The sequence below is a fragment of the Balearica regulorum genome, chromosome 11 (assembly GCF_011004875.1).
Source record: "Balearica regulorum gibbericeps isolate bBalReg1 chromosome 11, bBalReg1.pri, whole genome shotgun sequence".
Classification (NCBI taxonomy): domain Eukaryota; kingdom Metazoa; phylum Chordata; class Aves; order Gruiformes; family Gruidae; genus Balearica; species Balearica regulorum.
Genome location: NC_046194.1, coordinates 15,364,243 through 15,386,907, shown reverse-complemented (window position 1 = coordinate 15,386,907; position 22,665 = coordinate 15,364,243). Strand labels below are relative to the sequence as shown.

Genomic DNA, 22,665 nt, shown 5'->3' with positions numbered 1-22,665 from the left:
GCTGTGCGGTTTTCTTAAAAAATAAAACTAAATGCAGGCTTCTATGAAGAAGCTATGAAGTAGCTTCTTTACCATTCTATACTATGAAGCATACTTCTTTAAATACAATTTATCCTGCCGTACAACTGTAGTTGTGTAGCTCGGGACACAAAGTACTGAACTGTCCTCTGTCAGAGCGCAGGGGGAGTTTCAGCACAGAGGAGCAGAGGTAGGCAGCTCCTTTTCTTAAATCCTCCGCTCTCAAGGGTTTACTTTGGATCCTAAGTGTTGCGTGAATGTCATTTTTTGTGGAGTAATCTCTTTAGGTTTTCTTCTTCTCTTTATGAAGTGTAGAGTGTAAAAAACATGTTTTTAAGTATTTAACAGGCATATTATTTACCTGAGAGTAAGAGCTTCTTAAGATTTGATACATTTTATTATGTAAATACCTACTTATTCAAAATGTAAAACATGCATTATTTTTGGCAGTCCCTAATAGCTAACCTGGCATGTTAAAATACTGAAAAAAAACCACCTTTATCATATTAAACCCCACACATTTAGGTCCTGATTTGCCTCCTTTTCTTTCTCTTGCGTAAACTGCCAGTAATTACACTGACATTAACGGTGATATTCCCAGCATACACTGGGGAAAGCAAAGGTGTGTCACAGTGAAGAGGGAAAATCCTGTTGTTCTGCTTACGAGTAAATTTAATCCTGCTTGATTTCACTTTGATAATTTGCACAAGTAAAGCAAATAAGCCCTTAGTTACTCATTATTATTTCTACACCGCCAACACTATGAAACAGCTATAGGGAACAGTAGCAGATTTTAAGACAATAATTCAGACATTTTGTTAGTAAGCAAAGGCGCTCTCATCCGTATTCTAGCCTATGAGTCTACAAAACTGTATTAAAACTTATTCAGCTGGTTCACATTCCTCTAACATTAAAAAATATACTTTTAAAATACAATACATGCAGAAAGCTTCCGCTCTGGCTATGATCTTATGTGCCAAGTTTCTAGCTTTTTTTTTTTTAACAGCCAAGTTATAAACCTCTAAAAACAGGGTTTGTAATAGAAATCCTGATAGACTCACTTTAATGTTTTGAATTATAAAACTACACCTTTTAAAAGACAAGTGTCATTGCCAAACAGTCAAATTACTATACTTTACTTCCACCCACTACATTTCAATTTTAATTTTATGAATATTGCAAATTATAACACTCACATTATAACCTCTAAAGGGGATAATTTATAAAAGCAGTGTCCATCAATTATAAATTTTCCATGACATTAATAAAATGGCAAGAACTAATTATGATGACTTCTGAGATGAAGATGCCTTGGACAAATCATTAATACGTTGAAATGGTATTTTTTAAAACATAGCAGGTTCTAATTATGACTGAAATGAGATTATGAAAATGATCACAGAAAGGACATTAACCTGATGAGTTCCACAGTCTCTGAGTACATGGTGTATGGAGATTTAGCTTCTAATGGATCTCGCTCCATAGCGTTCCCGCACTCGATGAAGGAGAGGGCAGCATCAGCATAATTCACTGCTTTGCCAAACTTCTCCAGCTGAAATGGGAATGACACCGTTAAGAAAATCCTTCAGCTTTGATTTCTAGGTAGACAGATCATAATACAAAGCAACACTAGCATTAGGATGAAAGCAAAGTGATGCTGGTTGGTTGTTAAAAATTAATTCATACAGCAATTAAGGCAGGGTCTATGTTTTTATCAAATCTTTTCAGGTAGTATATGGCCAGACGTGGCAAGTCAATGTATGTTCATTGACATGCATGTATTTACACAGGCAATGAGGGACACTAAGCATGTTTGAACAAATCCATATTGCTCCTCGATATATGAACAAAGTTTGAATGTCACCATGCAAGGGTTAAGTAACAACTCCATGCCCTTTGTCAGATGTCACATTCTGTGTTAACTGTTGACCAGAAAAAAATCTCATCACTTATGTGATGACTGAAAGAGCAGGAAAAAAAAAAGGAGAAAATATAGCACTGCTAAATATTTTATTTTACTAGGATTTTATTGCAAAAGGTTTTAGCCCTCATAATGGTTGTGATTAAACTGACTTAGACATACTGATTTCTTTTTTTATGTGTAATGAATATTATATATGACATTTTTATAGTAAGTATTTTATAATAGTATTTAACATTTTCAATTTTTGATAGCTGGATGTAAGAATTCTACTAATGTGGCATTTGATATAAGAGATCCAATATACTTTAAATAATTTAAAAATTTCTTTGTATGTCTCTATCAAAACATTTTTGATGCATCTGCATATGTTTTCCATTCACAAAATGGAAGCCTATCCTTAGCGACATGTTAAACAGAGCATTTACTATTGGTCCAAGGTAACAGTATATTTGCCTTTGTGGCTACTTCTAAGCAGTCCTTATAACTAGTTCCTTCTGCATACCTTTAATTTCAAGTTCTGCTCTTGTCCATTGGTTATGTACAAAGCCTTTGTATAATGGATAGGTATTACTTGAATGATCACAGAAGGGGAAATATTCCTAAATTATTTCTCTCTATTCCAATGGCCACTTCTCAGCACATTCTTCAAACTCCCTGCTGCAAGTCTTCCAAAGATGGCTTTTTGTGGTATAAAAAAAGGAATCTAGCTGCAAGCAGATTTAGTACAGACACACAGATTGAGCCAGAAATGGGATCTGATCCTGCCCTTCGCTCTATGTTGACTCTGCTGGAGTAGGTGGAATTACTCCAGCTCATCACAGCTCAGTGGAGAACAGAGCGAGGTCTCCAAGATCTCTTCCATATGGTACAGTCAGTCGCCACTGCAGCAGCCCACCCAAATGAGCTGATTCCTTACTGCCCTCCCAGACAAGGATAGGTTTTCATGGGGTTGCTCCCACAAGACGCAAAATGCCTCGCCCTTCACCAGAAATCTATTTTCTGTACAAGCTCAGGAACAGCGTTGCCACAAATCTCATTAACGTTTGCTGATACATTTTGAGGTCACATGCATTATCTTTCTAGCCACTGCAACACATCTTTCAATGCTGTGTGTGCTTTGTCATGTCAGCACCAAGTAACCAGAAGCAATCGTTTCCATAGGACAACTAACACTACAGGATTGCACAGCAAATGTGCTACATGGAGATAATTTGTGTGCAGCTGTATCAAGTGGGGAAAAAAAAAAAAAGTTGATACCTAAATAGCAGAAAGAAAAAGCAGATACTATGTTCATGGGTATTTATGTCTGCCAACAATTGTATCGTAGCGGATGGCCTCGCATTCCCATAAGAGCACTTGGGGTGTCAAACTGCATGCGACAGGCAAGGTCTGCTTGCAGGCAACAGCACAATGTGCTGTGCCTGCTCCTCTTAGTTCTGCTTGAGAAACACCCCTGATTCCGCAAGGCACAGTTGAAGGTAAGAGGATGGGAGACAGGTCGACACTTTCTGAGTGAATCAGGCTATGGAGGGAAGTGGATTGACATAGCATGTTGAGATCATCAGGAGCCTTAGCCTGTAAATATTTGCTAGCGTGGAGCAAGCAGCCCTGTGCCAGAACCATGTGTATTTTCTTAAAGGTCAATCAGCTGTGGGAGCTGTTGTCAGTCTGCTTCTGCCAGCCTTTCCTGTGTGCAGATGTCAGGGCTCTGGCTGAACAGGCTCTGCTGAGTCAGGCTGCAGGAATCGGCGCAGGTCACAGGGGCAGGTCAGGAGGGACGACTGATAACTTACTGACAGGCACGGCAGGTTGCCAAAAAACTGAACCCACCTCCCACAGAAAACACACTTGGTAACGCTGTGCCCCATGTCAAAAGGGAGCACCTTTTTTTTTTTCCCCCATTTGTTTTGTTTTTTAAAAACATAGCATGTGATTGTTTTTTTGTTTGACAAACAATTATTTCCAAGCACTAAATCTCTGACGTGGAATGATACAATATGCATGTAAAAACCCCACAAATAATAAAGCGAGAGGTGAATAATCACCCAGTTCTTTTTCAGTTGTGATTTTGAGGGGCAAAGTGAATGGCCACACTCCAGTTTAGACATCTTAGTTTAAATAAACAGAGGAGTCAAGTTCCACTAAGCCCACTTAAAGGAGCTGCTGTTCTGCACTCTATGTAGCGTACAGGAGCAAAGTCCCTACCTACAAAGCAAATGGCTATTAAAGGCACTTCAGCGCTAGCAATAGCTTGGATTGAACAAACTATGATAGAGTGTAATCTGTCAGATTAAGTAGTTTTATCAAAATTGAAACACTTTGCAAAATTAGGTCAATCTTACTGGAATTTCATCTGGGGTAAAATGAGAGAAAAAAGCTTTCCCAGCATTGAACTACCTCATTGCAAGATTTTTTGGGAAGAAGCGTGCTGAGTCTTTATTTACCAGCCTAAAAGCATGCAATAAAAATGAATGTACTATTTAAAAATTGTTGCAAATTTTAAACAATTGGATTGGAATTATCAAACAGTTTTACTACATGATAATGGGGTGGAGGGTGATTTGCCTTTCTTAACTTTCTGCTATGAAATATTTCAACACTTCTGTTTTAGGCTCAAAGTGAATAGGAAAACAAATTTCAAATACATATCATCTTTCATGAAATTATCTCACATCCTTCATAAACAGCATGACTCTTCCTCCTCAGAAGAGATACCAGCTATTGTAAGCAGTTTCTTTTTTTGGGGGGGACAAATTCTTAAAGGCTAGGAACGCTGCTCAGGGTTTGACTTGTGGACAGTGTGTTTATGGAGCACAATCTGAACCATACTTTAGTCAACAGCAGGTTTCTGAGGCTTTAGATGACATTCAGAATGTACATTTTTGTAACACCCAATGTTGGAAAGAGACAAAAAAACTTGTGATACCTACCAATGCATCTGCTTTATGCTTTAGCTTCTTAGCCTCTTGCATGTAATAATCTGCATTGTGAAGCCTAAGAAGACAAAATCAATTATTTCAAGTCTCTGTTTTCATACAGTTGGACAAACTTTGTTTAAGAAAATTGCTGACTGCTTCCAAGAACAATTTCAACACATACGCCCACTTATCTCTTTAAATCTTAACCTGATATTAATCTGAAGCTCCTATATGCAAAGATATGATGGGTGACCAGAATGTAAAATAACTAGCTGTAGAAACTGGCCACCCAAAGGACCCATTAATGTGTGCTGAACAGAGGAAAAGGAAAATATTTTAAATTAATTAAGTATAAGAAGTTTCCATTAGAGGAGCTAAAATAAAAAAAATGAAGAAGAATTACCGTGAACCAACATTCATGATTTGAAAACATTTATCAACAGAGCCTTCATTAATCAGTGATACTCTCTTTCACCGGGAGCTCTGCTTGCATGAAAATTCTAGCACAGAGATCCAATAATACTTACACATCATCAAATGTTATTTTGGGTCTTCTGGGCTCAGAACTCCCATTGGAAAGCGTTGGCATTGCAGACCAGATGTCTGCTTCTAGATGGCTGGTGTCAAGAAGAGTGTTGGCTGTTGGTGTATTGTGAGATTCTTCCTCCTATTAAAAAAGCACTGTTACCAACACTTCATAGTTCAAACAAGCACCTTCCAACAATATAAGCCCTCATATCTACCCCCTAAAAACAAAACAAAACAAAACAAAACAAAACAAAACAAAACAAAACAAAACAAAACAAAACAAAACAAAACAAAACGGCTAAGGCACAAAGTAGCATTCATATATACCCAATCACATCCAGGTTACCCCACAAAACCACCCTTCTGTCCTTTATAACATAAACCTATTAGATTAATTAGGCAATATGACTCTACCTCTGACCCCTCACCTGAACTCATTAATTTACACTCCTAGGTGAAGTCAGCCTGGACACCGCGGTTAGTGACTAGAGACGCTGGTTAAAGCAAGGGTGGGGAAATCTACTGCAGCAGGGTTGGATGTAAACTCAGCTTCATTCAAGGTAGATCACACTAAGGTGATGGCTTTTTTCTATATTATTATTAGGTAACTGTAAGGGGTCTGAAAAGTCTGCTCGGATTTCAGCAAGGAACAGTTTCCGTACCCTTGCTACACAGAACAGAGAGAAGAGTGGAAAGCAGAAGTCAGGACTTGTGACTTTTCCTTAATTAAAACCAGAAGCATAACAGAAGCATTTAAATCAGGCAATTGCAACTTGCAAGCTAGGTCCACAACCAGGCAATCTAAATTACAGATGAACCAATGAACTAGGGAAAGAAGTCTAACATATTCTAGAAGACAAATATTTTATGTATCAGGATAATAGATAAACCCAAGATAAATCTGAGTAGAGATGCTGGGAGTGAGAGGAAGTGGCCCTGCTGTTTACATAGCATTGTTTATTTGCTGACATACGCAGTTCATTTTGGCATTGATTTCAGTTGAAGGCATGTGTGTTACTCTCGCAGCTTGAAGTGACACAATGATATCAGAAAGCAACAGGGATGAATGAATAAGGTGAAGTGATTTGTCACCTACGATCCAAGGCAACTTGTGAGTTTTACTATTACAGTGCAGGGTAACAACCTCTCACAAAGTGGCGAACTGTGAAAAATGGGGCTATGCATGTCCTTTTCTGTAACAGAATTTTCTTCTTGTTGTTTAATTTTGATACTAAGATACAGTTTGATACTAAATGATATGTTTGAAACTCTAGAGGGAGGACTATTTTCTAAAATGGGCCAAAAACCTGAAGTTTCCCTTTTTAACCTAAAAAGACGATGACAAACTGATGTGAAATTTTACTTTTTTTTAGTGAATTTGCCTTGCAGCTTCTAGTTTTGGCTCTTTTTCATGTATTTTCAGTAAAAAACCCATCTGAATCTGGTGAAAAACAAGCAAGAAAGAATTGTCTGTGTGAAAATCTTTGATGGGGAGATGACCTTAACAAAATGATTTTTTTGGGAGGAGAGGGGAAAACCATATTTACATGGTATCTAAAAGCTTATACATGTAATTAATAGAGATTAGGTGTAAATAAACCTTACTGCTGGAAGCTGGGAGCCTGCAAACCTGAGAGAAAATACTTCCATGTTAAGTGTGCTAAGGACAGGTGGCTTTTTGGTTAGATTTTTATTGTCTGTTTAGTTTAGGACGCAACATTCAGTATAAATACAGTGCTTAATTCTGGCTGACAATTTGGGGTAATTATTCAGGTGATGGATACCAAAATTCTTGAAGCTTTATTTTCCAAATGTGCATGTGATAGCTACCGAGTTAAGGGACTATAATTGCAGCTAGGTTTTGGCTGCAAAGGCTCTCCTCTGAGGCTTAGGGACCGGGTGTTTCAGGGAGTGATACACAATGCCAAGTAGATGCCTAATGCTGACCTAAAAATGGAACTTGCAAGAGTTGCTTAAGCCCAGCTCTGCAAAAATCCACTCCTCACTGCTTGAGGCTACATAAGCATTTAAAAATAGATACTGGGAAAAAAAAAAATCAAACAGAACAAAGCTAAGTTAATTTTATTTTATCTTGTTCACTTCCAGCAACTGAGGTCGGTTACTTACACAGATTCCTTTGGGGTTAGAAGAGGATTTATTTTCATTCTTTCTGTGTTTAGAAACACAGGAGGAAGAGCTGCTGGTCTGAGAGGTGTTTGTGATGTTGGTCTCTTGGTTGAAGGAGCTGTTGTCACTGCTGTGCCGCCGGTGCACAGGCTCGTCCAAGAGAGGGGATAACGGAGGAGGGAACAGCTTCTCTTCTCTTTTCTTTGCCACCTTCTTCACTGAGCTACCGCTGCTCCTGGGACACAGATAAGAACAGTGGCATTTCAAGAACCTTGGCTAATCCTCCATAGCACAAAGTTCTAGATTTTATTTACTGAGAAGGCAGCTCTGCCCTCAAATATGTCCTAGGAGCTAAGTCAAAAGGGGACAGGCAGTGAAAACAGAAGAGCTACCCCTGCCTTTTCAATGGCTGCAGAAACCTCCTGCTTTAGAGGACAACTTCCAGTGCATTAGTACAAATTGCACCCAATTTAAATGCTAATTTGAGTCAGTCTTCATTTGAGAGGTCATAGAGGTTCTGACTCAGCAAAGTGCTGGAAAGTTTTATGCATGGGGTTAGTTCCTTTGACATCAAGTATGACTATTTATGTGTTTAACATTAAGCATCTTTTTAAGAGGCAGATTAGGCCCCACATAAGCAACCTTTGCAAAAAACCATAATAGCACATGGCATGTGAACAAAAAAAAAAATTTATAACAACTACAAAATGATAACCATAACAATAACAAGATAATAATTATTTGACCTCTAGAATAAAACCAATGCTCAACACTATATTAAAATGATACATTGTAGCTGGCAAAAGCCCTTGAGCAAATATTGGTTGATGAATTGAACGTGATTCAGAAAATGAATGTGGTTTTGACATGAAAGCTCAAGTAATATGATAATCTATTGTCTGTTTTATGTACAGAAACTGTTAGCTGGCTAGAAATGGCAGCTGTGATACACAGTAAAACCAAAAAGACCTGCTAGACCTTTCTCCCCTCAAATCCATCAAAAAAAGAAAAAACCAAAACCCAACACACCACTGACTGTTTAACATGTTAATCTACTCATAGATTTTTATTTTAGGTACTGTCCTAGCTCAGTCAATGAAGATAACCTGAATTTTAATCTTTTGTTAGACATCTAATATTGCACTACATGATCATTTACTTTTCATGATTATTGACTAAAATTTCAATACCAAATTAAGTCAACAAGAATTTATGTTTCGTTCCCAGTCACTTTCAGTCAGTGTCAGGAATTATAGATCTACTTTGCCTTAAAGCAACCAGGGAAAGAACAGAAAGCAACCCAAGTTTCCTCACTCCCCATTCTGAAGCTCTCTCTCATTCCAGTCTGGCTTCTTTTGCAGTTTCACCAACAGTATCTATATCTACACCTGCTTTGGTCATTCCCCTACTCTGGACCTTTAGTGATACAAAACCATTTTAGCCTATCTGTGAAATCACAGTGTGAAATCAAACAAACTCCCCATGTTTCAGGTTTTATAGCTCTTCTACTCAAAACTATTTTAATTTGACTGATGCAAAGTTAAAAATAGCTTATTTGAAATTCTCTGATATTAAAGATCTTCAGACTGAAGAAATAAAATGAACACAGAATTCACATTGTCTTACAGTAGGACTGGTATGGATGCTGTCCTGTTCAGAAAACACATGGGCCTGAAGAAGATCAAAGGAAAACCACCAGGTTGGAAGAGACTAGCAGTTCTTTGAGGAGACTGATTTTATGCACATGTGGTCCTGCAACATGTCCTTCAAGAAGTTCTCACTCAAAGCCCCATCTGTTATCTTTCTTACCCCCAAAGGGCATTTTGGAACTCAGACAAGTTACCATAGCTATAGCACAATAACGCTCTGAACTTCTTCCAGAGGAAAGTTTTCTGAAGGAGGGTAGGCACTGCCCCAAGAAAGCGTTCCTGAGTTATTGGATTGTACAGAGGCAAAGCAGACAGTTAATGAAATACCCAGGAGCAGAATCCAAAGCCTCTGCCTCCCATCCCAGTGTCCTGCACAGGGAACCTTGAATATGCATATACGGGTGGGAGCACTGAGCAAAGTGGTTTTTCGTGCCCCTGTGCATGGGGGTGTGTGAAGCTCTTCCTTCTCCCTGGTACAGTTTCGCAAAGCAAAGAGCAACCGTGTCTGGCAGATCTATCTTAAAAGTGTCTGAAGAACAACTGACTGTGAGCCACTGGCCAAGTCCCCTTTAGGATCTGACCCTGCACCCCTAGTGAGGTTCCTCAGCACATTCCTGGCTACTTCCAGGGCTAAGGCAGGACTCTGTTCCTTGCACAGAGTCTACAACTGCAAATATAAAGCAATTGAAACAACAGTCCTCAGGTGCTACAGAGGTGGAAGGATTAAGAGAGATTAAGAAAAAATTAAGAAGGCTGCAGGTACCATGGTAAAAACTTCACTACTTAAAACTTCACTAGTTCACTTCATCTTTGGGCCTGAATATAAGATGGGGCAAACCAAGATATAGGTGCTGCTACTCAGCTCTGGCATGCAAGTCTTTCTGTGGGTAGGAAGACTCAACCACAAAGGAAAATGCACTTGAGGATATTTTTTTTCTACAAAACTCAAATTAAAAAAAAACAAAACCAAACCATCAATACCTTATGGTTATTACTCTGTCTGGGTTTTTCCCCCCCCTTTTTTCTCCATTGCCCACTTAATCTTATGATTTTTCGCAGGAATTAAGCCGATAATTTATTTAGCAATGTTACCGCCCTCAGATTTACGCCAAAGCATTTATGTTAACAATAACCTCCATGAAATAGGTTGTTACCAGCAGTTAACCAGATTGTCACTTTGCTTTGGGCTGTTAATGGGCTAAGAAACTGGTCTTTGATTGCAGTAATCACTAATTTTGAATGAATTTATTGCAATAATTACTGAGACTCAATGGTTTAATTTGCTGACATGATTGTTAGTTAAACTATATTTAAAATCTAAGGAGAAACACAATAAAAGTGCAAGGAAAAAATACAAGCAGAACTGATGGTCTTGTGGCTGCAGGGTTTAATCTCTGTGGCTGAAAAGGCCAATTATCAAGGAATGAGAAGGCTCCCCATCTGCTTTTTTTTTCAGCCTGGTTTCTTTTAGGGCAGAAAGCAAGCAAGCAAGCAGGCAACAAGAGGTCAGCGTGTGAAGGAGAGAGAATTTCCATCTACTCTCACATTTCAAGCTGCCTTTCTTTGCCCTTTCTTTATCCACTCTTGTGGTATGTAGTGGTATCTCTGGCCTATTAGTGAGACAAAGCCATTGTCCATACCAATCACTTGGCTTTCCTTTGCCTCTACTCTCCCTGTCCACAATGAAATGCCGCGTATCGACGGTGTATCTGATTTTCTGCAGGGGGTTAGCAGGGAAAGGTCACTCCTGCATTAGCTTGGACCATATGGCAGCAGCTGAATGAAGCTGAAGTCATTGTCATGGATGTAGAAGGCTGCTCCAAAGTGAACCAACCCCACTGAACGCTGTTGTGACTACCTAAGGGATCGCCCAAGAAGCGTTCCAAGTACAGGTGCATCTTTAACTAAAGGTCAAACAAAAGGGAACAGGAAATCTTGAGAAACAGGCTGAAATGCTTGCCTCAGACAGACTTACAGGCAGGCATGTTTCACTGGTATGAGGCTGGTTTGAAATTCAGAGTTTGCATCAGCAAATAACTCTGTGTTCTTATAAACTGCCAAATGTTGGCGAATAGTGCTCTGTCTGGACTGGGTCTACCAATCAGGTATTCAGATATAAATGGTATTCAGCAGCACATGCAATTAATGCTTAAATTAAAATTGCTCTGGCAAGCAAGTAAATACACAAATAACCCTCTGCTGCAAAGTGGGCAGCTGGTATAACAAAAATCCAGCCTCACAGCAGTGTGTCAAGGTATTACTATGAATTACTTGGACAAAACACAGTGTCATCTATTCCTTCATTTGCTATGAAATATCAGAAATAAGGAAACCACAGTGGCAATAGTTTGAATAAATATATTTTAAGTGCCACATCAGATTTAGGAAAAGGCATCAGCCCCACAGTGTGTGAGGGAAGGAAGAAACACAGAGATAGCTCTCCTATGCAATGACTAGTTAATACAAACCATCTCTTCGGTTGTGCAAATGGCTTTTAAGTTCACAACTGACCATTTGAAATTTCTACACTCAAATTGTACACGTAGTCATAGAAACTTGTGGAAATTAGGCATATAATTGCCTGTATTAGACATGTAATCCTTTAAAAATTAATTGTGCATCTTTGCTTTATTGAGCCCATATATTTATGGAAAGATTATGAGAGAAATGTATTCAAATGCCTAAACCGTAGATAGGCAGCCAGTGAGAGCTACAAACACACAGGTGTGGCCTGTCTTTCACTGGTTCCTCCAGACTCCTGAATGGCTCCAAATTTTGGCCCAGAGATCATGGTCCTTCTGTCAAAACACTCTTGTATCTATAAAAAAGCCCAATGAAAGTCTCTGAAGTCTGCCTGGGAAACTTGGCTTGTTGGCAAAGGGACCAAGTTCTAACAGGAGAGACCTAAGGTTCCTCCCAAGTAAGAACATCCGCCATGGGACGTAACACCTTCTTAATGGATGAACACCATCATCATATCTGTAGCTGAATCACCCTCATTCCTCCAAGTCCTTATGTAGAGACTTAGGAGTTCAGAAAGAAAACGTAGACCCTTTAGGAATAAAGGAGAAAATGGCAAAGCCTGTCCTTGAACCTTTTACTGCTGAAGTGTTATTTTTCCCCATGCCCTTGAACGGTCTACTTTCAGCTTCCCCTTTCTTCTGCTTCCCTTTAAAACTGTACTTAACGCTCTGGAGAACAGAACCACTCCTGACTGCTTAAAAATAATCTGGGGCTCCCCCGAAGTTTGTCGTCACACAGTTCAGCCAGCTCCCTAATCTTTCGGGAAATACGTTGATCTACATTCAGTTGCCCTTCTCTGGGAGTTGAAGACCTGAATTATCAAACAATATTGCATTTCTTTCAAGAAAACTCAGAAGACACTAATAACAAATGCAATGTGATCCAGGTCTCAATCACTGCAGTGGAAAAGAAGTCAGAAAATTTTGTTTCAAAACTTGTGGCAGACGAGAGGAAAAGATGGCATATGGAAATAACTATTGATGGACACAATTGTATTTTAACAGAGAATACCAAAGGCTTGAAAGCTCTGAGGAATCAAATTAATGACCTGGAAAACAAGCTCAAATTAAGAAACATCAGGTTGGGGGTGGATCCTTAGGGCTTGCTGGTGACAAGAATAGAAAGATTTTTTTAATGGATTGTGGAGGTGTTGGGGATGGATAATCCTTGATTTTCTCTGCAGTATATCTCTTCTCATTGTATTTCTAGCAATGACAATCAGGCAACACCCATCATGATGTTTATCAAATGTGCAACATGTTACAGATCACATTGTAACTTTGAACTCATCTGCCTTTTCCAGACTCCAGTTCTGATTTTCTCAGTGGTACAATGAGGGGTTAGTTCAAGGACTGAAGTTACTCCATAATTACACTAGTATAAATAAAATGATGCTCAACTTTCTTTATGGATTTTAAAATTTGTGTGCTATTTCATAAGTGATTTCTGAATTTTATCTAAATTTAAATACTACTACAATCAAATTGTTTTCAGAAGCACATTGTGGGTTTGATTCTTTGCTTGCCCTAGTGTGAAGCAGAAAGAATTGCCTCATCTCAAAATCGTAAAAGCACAAAATTGATGACAGAAGGGAATTGGACTCTTTGGTTATTTATAGAATGTTAATCTTGTGATTATACTAATCAGAATCATTATTTACGTGGCGCCTGTTTGCTCAAGCATTATAGCCATCTCTCAAAGACACTGAAAGGCACAAACTATTTGATTATATGTCTGCTGAAATACAAAGCACGTATGTCTGAAACATTTAGGATGGTCACCCCGGCATTGCTGTATACACAGTTAAACAATAAGAGCCACTGTAGTGAACAGCACAATCCCTGTTTCGTTCAATAAAACTGAGAACTGTCTCTTATGAAAACAATTTTAAAAAATAAATTCCAGACAACCAAATAAAGCCCACTTTTAGTAGGATTCTCTGGCCATAGAGGTAAAGGAAGATGGGGGCAAGAAAAAACATTGAAAAGATGCAGTATGGGGGTAGAAGAGTACACCAGGGTTCTGGTGGCACTCAGAATTCCTTTAGTCCATCAGAAGGATGAATGAATCTCCTCCAAAACTATGTGGATCCTCTTCCTGATGGATGGGAAGAGCAATGCTGGGTCACTTATGCTTACGGGCTGTAAAGCCCATCTGGCTCTACACCAAAGACATTTGTAGAACAGCACCATGAAATCCCTCATGAATGTTATGTGAAAAAAACCCCCAACTTACTCTTTAGTGCTGGTTAATCTGTGATTCGGTATCGGAGAGATACAAGGTGGGAGCAGGCATGAAGCTGAAGGGTCCTCCAGGCGCTGCTTCTTGCTTTCAACAAAGGTATCCAGGCTTTCCGTCTGCTTTAACAGAAAAGGTAGAGCTTGAAAGATCCAGCATCTATGCACAATTTCACTTGCCATTAAGAGGAGCTCAGGAATCTCAGTGTATTTCCTTTACAGTAGCAGCAGTTAAAATACTGGTCTAAGAGAAGTGAAAGTCACCTGAAATCAGGGCTAAATGTGCTCCAAACACATGACATGAAGTTATATAACAAGTGACATAGCCAGATAATTAGGAAGCAAAACACCTCATGTGCTACAGTTATCTTCTGTAGTGCACTGGAATTTAATTAATAATTCAGACGGAATGAGTTGATAGCACCAAATCTTACTCAAGTAAATAGCTTTTACTCATTGACTTAATGGAAGTTGATGGGAAAACTTCCCTGAGTAAGTATTCCTCACAGGACTAAAAAACTACAGGACTGAGCTGGGGTAGTCATTAACAGCGATAGCTGGTTTAAAATTTACTTTGAAAGATTCCCTGATGCATGACTTTTGTGCCTGAACTAGGATGATACAAGCAAAGCTGATTACTGCTCTGTCACTGGAACCTTCATATCAGCCTTCAAGCCCACTAGTAGATGGCTAAAATAAATCTTTTAATAGCATGACTTAGAAACACAAATCAGGCTCTCCCTACCCTGTTTTAACTATTGATATACCCTCAAGTCATCCTAATTGGTTTGTTTCCCCTTGGGTAGCAGTGAACAATCACATAGCAACTGAAAAGGCTGTTTCAGAGTGTAGCTTATGTTTCTACAGTCCCAGAGTGAGATTCCTCATTTTGTTACTTTCTGATTCAAAGTCCAAGCTAATGAAATTATGAGGTTCCAACTTTCATATAACTCTTTTTTTTTTTTTCCTGGGAGCCCTCAGTTTAGTTGCCAATACCTTACTTGTGTTTTAGCCAAGATTCCTTCTCCATAATACTGACACTCCACCAAGTTACCTAGCAAGAAGGTTTTTTTGTAAAATTAGTATACACGCTGGTGTACTTATACATACACATAAGCACGGACATTTATGCGTCCCTTTCCTCTTTCTTCATTTCTCCTTCCTTCTTACATCTCTGCCTTTAGTGTACAGCTAGAATATAAATTGAATAAAAACCTGCTGAGTTTACTCATGTGATTATTTCCACTTAATTCAACAGGGAAGGAGCCAGTGCAGTGAGTCATGTAGGCAGGGGTGCAGACCCTGTGTCTGCCTGGCATTGTCTGTCTTTGTCTTGTATTAACTCTCTCGTACCACTGGACTGCTCAAACTCAGGATTTCAAGAAGTCCACTAGAACAGACAGCTGAAGTCACATTCACAATGATTTATAAAATTTGGGGTGTAAAAAAAATATGCTATGATGACTTCTCACAGGCAGACCAGAGCACAACCATTTCAGCTGGAAAAACTGAGTACACAAATTCACTTATGATATAAAACTTCAGTTTCTTTTCTGAAAGCACATTTAATTTGAAGTGCACCGTCACATCCCACAAGATAGGATACCCTTGGGCATAAATAACATAAACCACACGATAAAACATAACACCTTAAGTCAAAATATATTTGCTTTTTCAGGTAGCTGTGTAGAGAAAGCAGCTAGTTAAGCAAATGATATTTCTATGAATCACAATTATTTATACAACGAAACAATATACTGACTAAATTCACCAGGAGCATAAGCAAGCACCATTTCATTGACTTTAATGAAGCTATGCCTGTTTAAGCCAGTGGTGAAAATGCCTTAATTCTGCAGACAGTAAAACCCTGCCTTCCAAACAGAAGTCACATTTTCTGAGTATGGCTGAACCCATAGTAATACTAACTCATCATTGGGAATCTTTCTGCAGATTACAGAACACTGCAAATTAATGGGTGAGCAAATACCGTGAAAAAGCTTGTAAGCTCAAAAAAATACATTGTTCATTGATTTTGTCAGCTGGAGTTTGTTTGTTACTAGTTTCTGATGTTAATTTGTAATGCACTTGTAAATATATGTCCTTTGTAAAAACAATACAGCCTTAGTGTTATGATGCCTCTTTACAACCCTGCTGCAGGTGCAGTGAAGGATCACTGCCTGCGGTCCTGACCTCAAGGATTCAGAGAAATTCAGTGTGTTCCTCTGAATGATGAAAACAACTTACCTTGTGTTTCCTTTTGGATTTTGTGGATGGTTTTTCAGCTGCTGGGGTAGGGGACTCTCGAGATGGTCGCCTGTGTTTCACATTTGCCTCTCTTGGTTCACTTTTCACAGATGTGGTCTCAAAAGGCTCTTGCCCAGGTATCCTAGAGAGTAAACTAAGGTCTATTTTCACCCACAGAGATTTGAGTTCTTCATATTCTCTCAGTGGGGACAGAAGTTCATTTTGTACGACTGGGATGGGAGAAAAGAGCTGCTCCTCCAAGTCATTGCTGGTCTGATCAATGGATGTGTTGCTGCCATTGCTAGTTAAACTACTTACGCTGAGGATGTTACTGCCAGAGTCCTTCACTTTGACGCCATTGCCAGACCCGGTGCAAGCTGGCAATACCTTAGCCTGCAAGCTCTCCTCCTGGTCTGTATTTGAGTCAGAAGTAGATGAATCTGTTTCAATGAATTCCCGGGACTTAGGGACAATTTTGCTGGGGCCTCTGTACTTTTTCTTCTCTGAAGTGAGACCTGTGCTAGTTCGTGGTTCTTTCCTTGGAGCGGTCTTCCCAACTGCTGCTTTAGTTCGAACCTTTGGCTGCTCGGGGGGTTCCTGTGTGTCTTTTTCTTTGGGAGTGTTGCTGGTATTATTTGGTTTGGGCCAGTTATACTCTTCTACACTGGAAGTCCTTTCTACCTTTTTGGGTTGCTTTTTCCCAGTAGTCCTTTGTGAAGTTGGCTCATTATGAGCTGGTGACTTCTGCTTGGAACTTTTCACCTCTGGGGTTTTCTGGGCAACCCGCGGTTTGGCTTTCTCTCGGATGGGACTAAGGATTGCCCGGTCTTTGGAATCGGTCGGGGGCAGGCTGCTGTTGAGCTTCCCTTTGTTTGGCCCTTCGGCCTGCTGGTTGTTCTGGGCCTGGGAGCTGGTCTCGCTGTGAGGCTCATTTTGATTGTTGATGATGGTCTTGTTGTGGGGGTTCACTTTATTTAACCATTTATCCAGCTGCCATTTGTTTGTTGAGGGAGGTTCTGGCTGCAGTTTGAAGAACGAAAAGGAACAAATCTCAGACAGAAGCAATGCTTTTTCCTTTAAATGAGAATGTTTTTAACACACCCTTTTATTTCAGTCAACTAGTGGTGACTGCTAGTTTTATGGGAGTATTTATGGAGTATTTATGGTTAATTAGGCTTCCTTATCTGGTTTACAATGTGGCCCTGGAGAAATTTAATACAACTAAAAAGTTTAGCTGGTCCCTGAAGACATAGTTCTGTCATGTTGCCTTTCCTCAGTCCCAGCTGAATACTGTGTCAATAAAATCTTCTCTAGCTACTGGCAAAAATCTAAATATTTCTTTAAAGCAATTCAAATGTAGGCCAGAAGGATTCTTCCAAAAGCTAGAATGAGTATGTGGGTCATACACGTAAAACTGTGAAGGGAGAAAAAGGTCGACAGCATCAAACAGCACAGAACTCCAACATTTTCCTAACAGGGAGCAGGATTTCACTCCGTTCCATGCCTCCTGCTCTGAGCTCCCGCTGGGGAAGAGCTGAGAGCGTGGCTTTACCTCCGGCGTGGCACTGCGCGACTCCTCGTTGCACTCGCTGTCACTGGAGCTGCTCTCGCTGTCGGAGTCGGACTCGGAGCTGCTCTCGGACTCACTGGAGCTCCCGGAGCCGCCGCTGGAATGGGCCAAGCCGGTTGCGTGTGTCGCCGGCACCGGCAGGCTGCTGCGGGAAGAAGATCCTCTCATGTCAGTATGCTGCTTGTCTTTTTTAAAGCGTTGCCTTGGGGGGAGCCACCCAGCGAACCCTGTTCACACCAACTTCCCTCAGTGTCACCTCCCTCTCCCGCTACAGACCCGATGAAAGCTCCAGCGGCCATGCCACCACGTCGCCACCGAAGGAGCCGGTTGGGTTTATGCTTCACAGGACACACTGATAATGGTGTTAATAACATTACCATCATCATCACCCTCAAATGAGAAACACTTTGGTGTCACAAGCCTGAGCTTATTAGCCCAATGATTGTGAAAACTAACAATCACACTTAAATAATTCATTAATGGAATCACGGTTTCTTCATTTTTTGCTGGTTCATTTATAATTTATGAACAAAGGAAGGACATCAGGCAACTGATATTGGACAGGGCATTTTAAAAATTAATTTTAATGAATACTTTTACACTGTGGCGTACAAAAACTACATATTTTTGACAAGTCTCCAGGGACTGCCCAAGATTTTTTTATTTATAGCTGTTTTTTCTCTCATGTTTATGATAATGCAGTGAGAAAATGGCATTCATGCTGAAAATAAGCCTGTCTGTGAAATCTATTTTTCCACGTGTTCAACTGTCCTTCAAGATGTATTTATTAGCAGTGCACTGGGTGTTATTGTTTTCCCCCAGCATTTATTTCTAAACTGAGAGGTTGGATGACCCCAGTTTTTAGCACTACAAAATTCTGCCAGTCTGAGTCTTTAGAAACTCATCTTTAATTTCAACTTTTTTTTGTCAGGGAGATAACCATAAGGTTTTATGTCTCTTCAGCTGATCTATACAGAGACCTTTTGATGATTGATTTTAAATTTGTGAAGCTGACAAAGCAAAGTGTTTGAAAATTGACACCATTTGCCAGTACTCCTTCACGGATATTCAATACTTCACGTTAATATATCATATGCTGTGTGTGTCCCATATCGAGTGATCCGGAGATGCCTAGAAGTTGTAATACAGCTTTGCCTTCGTTTCTGCTGTCTGCTTTTCTACTTTCCTCCGAGAAGGGTTCGGGTAAGCCACGTACATGCCTTCCCTCCCCTTTCAGACTGACACACTATGTGCATCAAGATGCCCTCTTAAAAAACCACAGCAACCAAGAAACTGGAAGTTGGAAAAGCCAGAAAAAACTGATGTGTGACCCTGCTCTGCTAGAGTCTTTACAAGTATTGCCATTGGCTTCCGCGACAATAATAGATGGTCTTTAATTTTCTTCTTATGCTAAGCTGCTTTCTCTCTCCCTCCTTGTTGGTAAACCTATCCCTTACACTGCGGTTGGTAACGTAACTGTCTCTTTGAGCATTGCTATGGGCCTGCAGTGCCCATTGACAAAACAGCTTGGTGCTTTAGGGTGCATTAATGAAACAAAATTACTCACTTGGGTAATTGCTACAGATCACTAACTTTGTTGCTCGTTAAGTGCATATACTTTTTTTTTTCTTCTTCTAGAGGCTCTTCACTCAACTGACTCAAGTAGAGCTACTTAAAAAATTTCAGCTGGAAGTAACAGGTAAATCGAAAGAACAGATGCTTTTAAAAATATGGTCATTTCTAAAAGTATTATGGAAAATTAAACATGGCTGAGTTAAAAAACAGACCTTACACTTTCTATGTAATGTCATTATTTTTGAAAACCTTTTGTGCACTCATTTTTTTCTTTCTTTATCCCTCTTTTTCAGTGAAGCTCAAGAAAGTGTAGGGAAATACATCTAAACAAGGAAACAGAACAGTAGAGAAAAAGTGAATGTGGTTGCAGGTGAGTTTGCCTTTCAATTCAATACACTGTAATTTTGGTCTTATATTTTCTATTCGGAAGACACTAAAAGTAGATGAAAACCAAGTTTTCCTACTTCATTACAATTGTTTCCAAGAAGAAAGAATAAGAAAAAAATAGAAAAAACTTCAAGGATTCCCAAACTGAGGAGGCAAGCACAGCAATTCCATTCTAAAATACCAAAATGAAACATCAGCCTTGAAAAAAATGTTATTTATGGAATTACCAGAACAATGAAGTTGTAATTTAGAAATGACTTTTTCCCTAAATCTGTGAGCTTCATCTGTTTTCATCCCAAAATGGAAGTGAACATAGCAATATTAATGTTTCATCCTTGCTGAAAACTCCAGTTCCCACGACCCTAGCGGAGAGCCGGCTGTGAAGACGAGGAGATGTTCAACCCTCAGGAGCCTCTCGGAGGGCTCAGGGCCGGGCATACGGCTGCCTGGCACACGCCGGTCCTGCAGAGGAGCCGGTGGGGCATCCGCCACCCGCCTGCGGTGTGGCTCCTACAGGGAACTAATGCACCTTCGTGGCAGGGCATACAGCCCCGCACCAGACTTGGCAGTGACGCAGCTCCTTGCCTGGGGTGGTTTATGCCCAGGCAAGCCCCATACACAATGATGTCTGGGGCTGCTCACACATCTGTGCCGATCTACCTAAGAAAATGCTCTGTGTTCAGTGCTGGCAAGTTTGCTGTCATTAAGATAACTGATTTAAAGAATATCACCTCTTATAATAGATCAAAGAAGGAAAAGCCAGTGTCCCAGCAGCTAAGGCCAGACCTTTCTAGCCTTTAAACACAACCTACGTCTTTTAGCACTCTGGAGGAGAACTCACACCGTAGCTGGGATGTGCTTACACAAAACAACTGGAGTTGTACTGTGGCAGACTGCAACTGTCTGACAAAGAACTCAAAGGGCAAGAATAAAACCATGGAAATAGATGGCAGCTCCAACCTGGCCTTATTTTCTTTCTTTCTGCACACCAGCCTCAGAACAAGTTATCATATGCCAAACATTACTGAATAACACAGCTCAGCAAGCTTGCAGGAACCAGACAGACTCAAAATAATGTTTTTCATACAAAACACAATGAGGTCATATTTGTCTTTCATCTGGGATAATAAAATTATGCCTTGGCTACATCGGGTGGTTTCATGCTGAAGACATTATTGCTGATCTACATTTTTAAAGTAGAAGCATTCACTTTTCATCATGTAGTTTGGGTTGAGAGTAACTCTGTTTGTATGCTTTGCAAAACAGTCAGTTAAGTCCCAGAATGCCTTTCCTAGTATCTCACCATACTACAGATAGAGAGATCTTGCACATAGCTACACGCACAATCAACTTCTAATAATGCTGTTCAGCAGAACAGAAGAAAATATACAGACCTTTCACATGGAAGTGCATGGAAAAAAAAAATCTTTGCTTTCAATAAAATGAGTTTAGTGGAGAGATTCTGGGTTATCTTCTGTGGTTTTCCCTTAAATAAAATATATCTTTTAATTCAAAAGAACAGGTTGGTTTGCACTCTTCCCAAAGACTTTTTAAAGTTAAATCACATGTTTTAAAAGCTGCTGGCATAGATTCTGCAAATGTGTGTTCAAGCAGCTGTTATACAAATAAATTGGGCTTCTTCACATAAGTATCAGCTACATGAACTGGGGGTTGCCTCTCTAAGAGACTTTCAAAGCGAGCTTTGTTGTGTTGCTAAGATCCAGACAAGGAATGCCAGCCCGGACAAGGTCTAAAATGGATTTAAAGCATTTTATCATCAGACACAAGTCCTCAAAGTGACTAAAGGGGGCAGGAAGCACTGGTATTTGAAACTCTTGAATTTTTATTTCCCAGCAGGAGATGAGCACTCATATTGTTCCTCAGCGTTTGGGTGGACAATGTTTTTATTTCATTTGAACTGAAAAAAAAATTAATAAAAACAATGCTGCACAATGGAACACAGTATTGTTTGGGTAATAACACTTAGAAGAAAGCCAGTTCATTATTATCACTTGAGATTGGAGGCCCCTACTGAGACCAGTGACCCGCTGTGCTGGGATCTGTGTAAATACACGATGAGACACAGTCCTTGGGCCAAAGAGCTTGCAATCCAAACACACAAAGCAAACATTGGAGGTATTACAATCATCCTCATACTCAGTGCAGGCCCCTCACATTCTCCTAGTGCGAGGCCTCTCTGCAGTGAGTGGAAATATCAGTTTCGCCCCCCTTTTAATTTTCTTCTCCCCATTTTCCAAGCCCTGCGCTCAGCACTCGAGCTGAATCCCACAGAGCAGTCCGACGTGCCCTGCCCTGACCCAGAGCCCTGACCACAGGGTGCTACCTGGGAGGGAAAATCCACTCGTGACTCAGCAGCAAGGATCCCCACTACTCAGGACAGATGGGTCAGCGTCTGCCTATCCCTCTCCAAAGTAGCTTCTCCTGCGCCATGGAGACGAGAGACACTGGAGTGACACCCATACTGTACGCAGGAGGAGAACTAAACCTCCATCTTTTGCAAAGGCCATCATGATGATGTCTCTAGTTGCCTGCAGACTGGTAGGCTGGTCTTCTCCCTGCTATCGAACAATGAAGCAGACAGAAGAGACCTGCACATCTGGAAGCAGTTTAGAAAGAAGCTCTTCTGCAGCACTTTCACCCATCTCCCTTTTGCTTTTGCAGCACACGGCACTTCCCGTCATTGCTGCTTGGCAGCACGAGTGCGCACAGCATGGGCACAAAGTATGAGATGAGCAATGTCTTGAAGGAGGGGACAAACACCAGTATCACCAGTACCTGCCAACGGTTTTCAGCACTTGTTGAGCTCAACCTTAACTACAGAGCAGCTGAGACTTGCAGGTGTGTGGCTGCTCATGGCTCCTGGTGAGGAATTGGATCAAGCTCACCACACACTGACCATCTTTCTTTCTCTGCAGTTCGCTGGTACGGGTGATCTGCCTAAATT

At 40.3% G+C, this 22,665-nt stretch overlaps 1 protein-coding gene across 3 annotated transcripts in view; it reads right to left on the bottom strand.

Moving 5' to 3' along the window:
- Positions 1-22,665, bottom strand: part of AFF2 (ALF transcription elongation factor 2) — a 348,828-nt gene that overhangs the window by 23,297 nt on the left and 302,866 nt on the right. For 2 of the 3 annotated variants that reach the window (XM_075763452.1, XM_075763454.1), the window contains exons 10-16: positions 17,721-17,883; positions 16,169-17,188; positions 13,923-14,047; positions 7,516-7,750; positions 5,388-5,527; positions 4,873-4,936; positions 1,434-1,570 (exon numbers count right to left, since the gene is read on the bottom strand). In XM_075763452.1, the coding sequence (XP_075619567.1) occupies positions 1,434-1,570; positions 4,873-4,936; positions 5,388-5,527; positions 7,516-7,750; positions 13,923-14,047; positions 16,169-17,188; positions 17,721-17,883 (1,884 nt within the window). The remainder of the gene's footprint in view (positions 1-1,433; positions 1,571-4,872; positions 4,937-5,387; positions 5,528-7,515; positions 7,751-13,922; positions 14,048-16,168; positions 17,189-17,720; positions 17,884-22,665) is intronic. The other variant, XM_075763453.1, reaches the window with a different exon arrangement.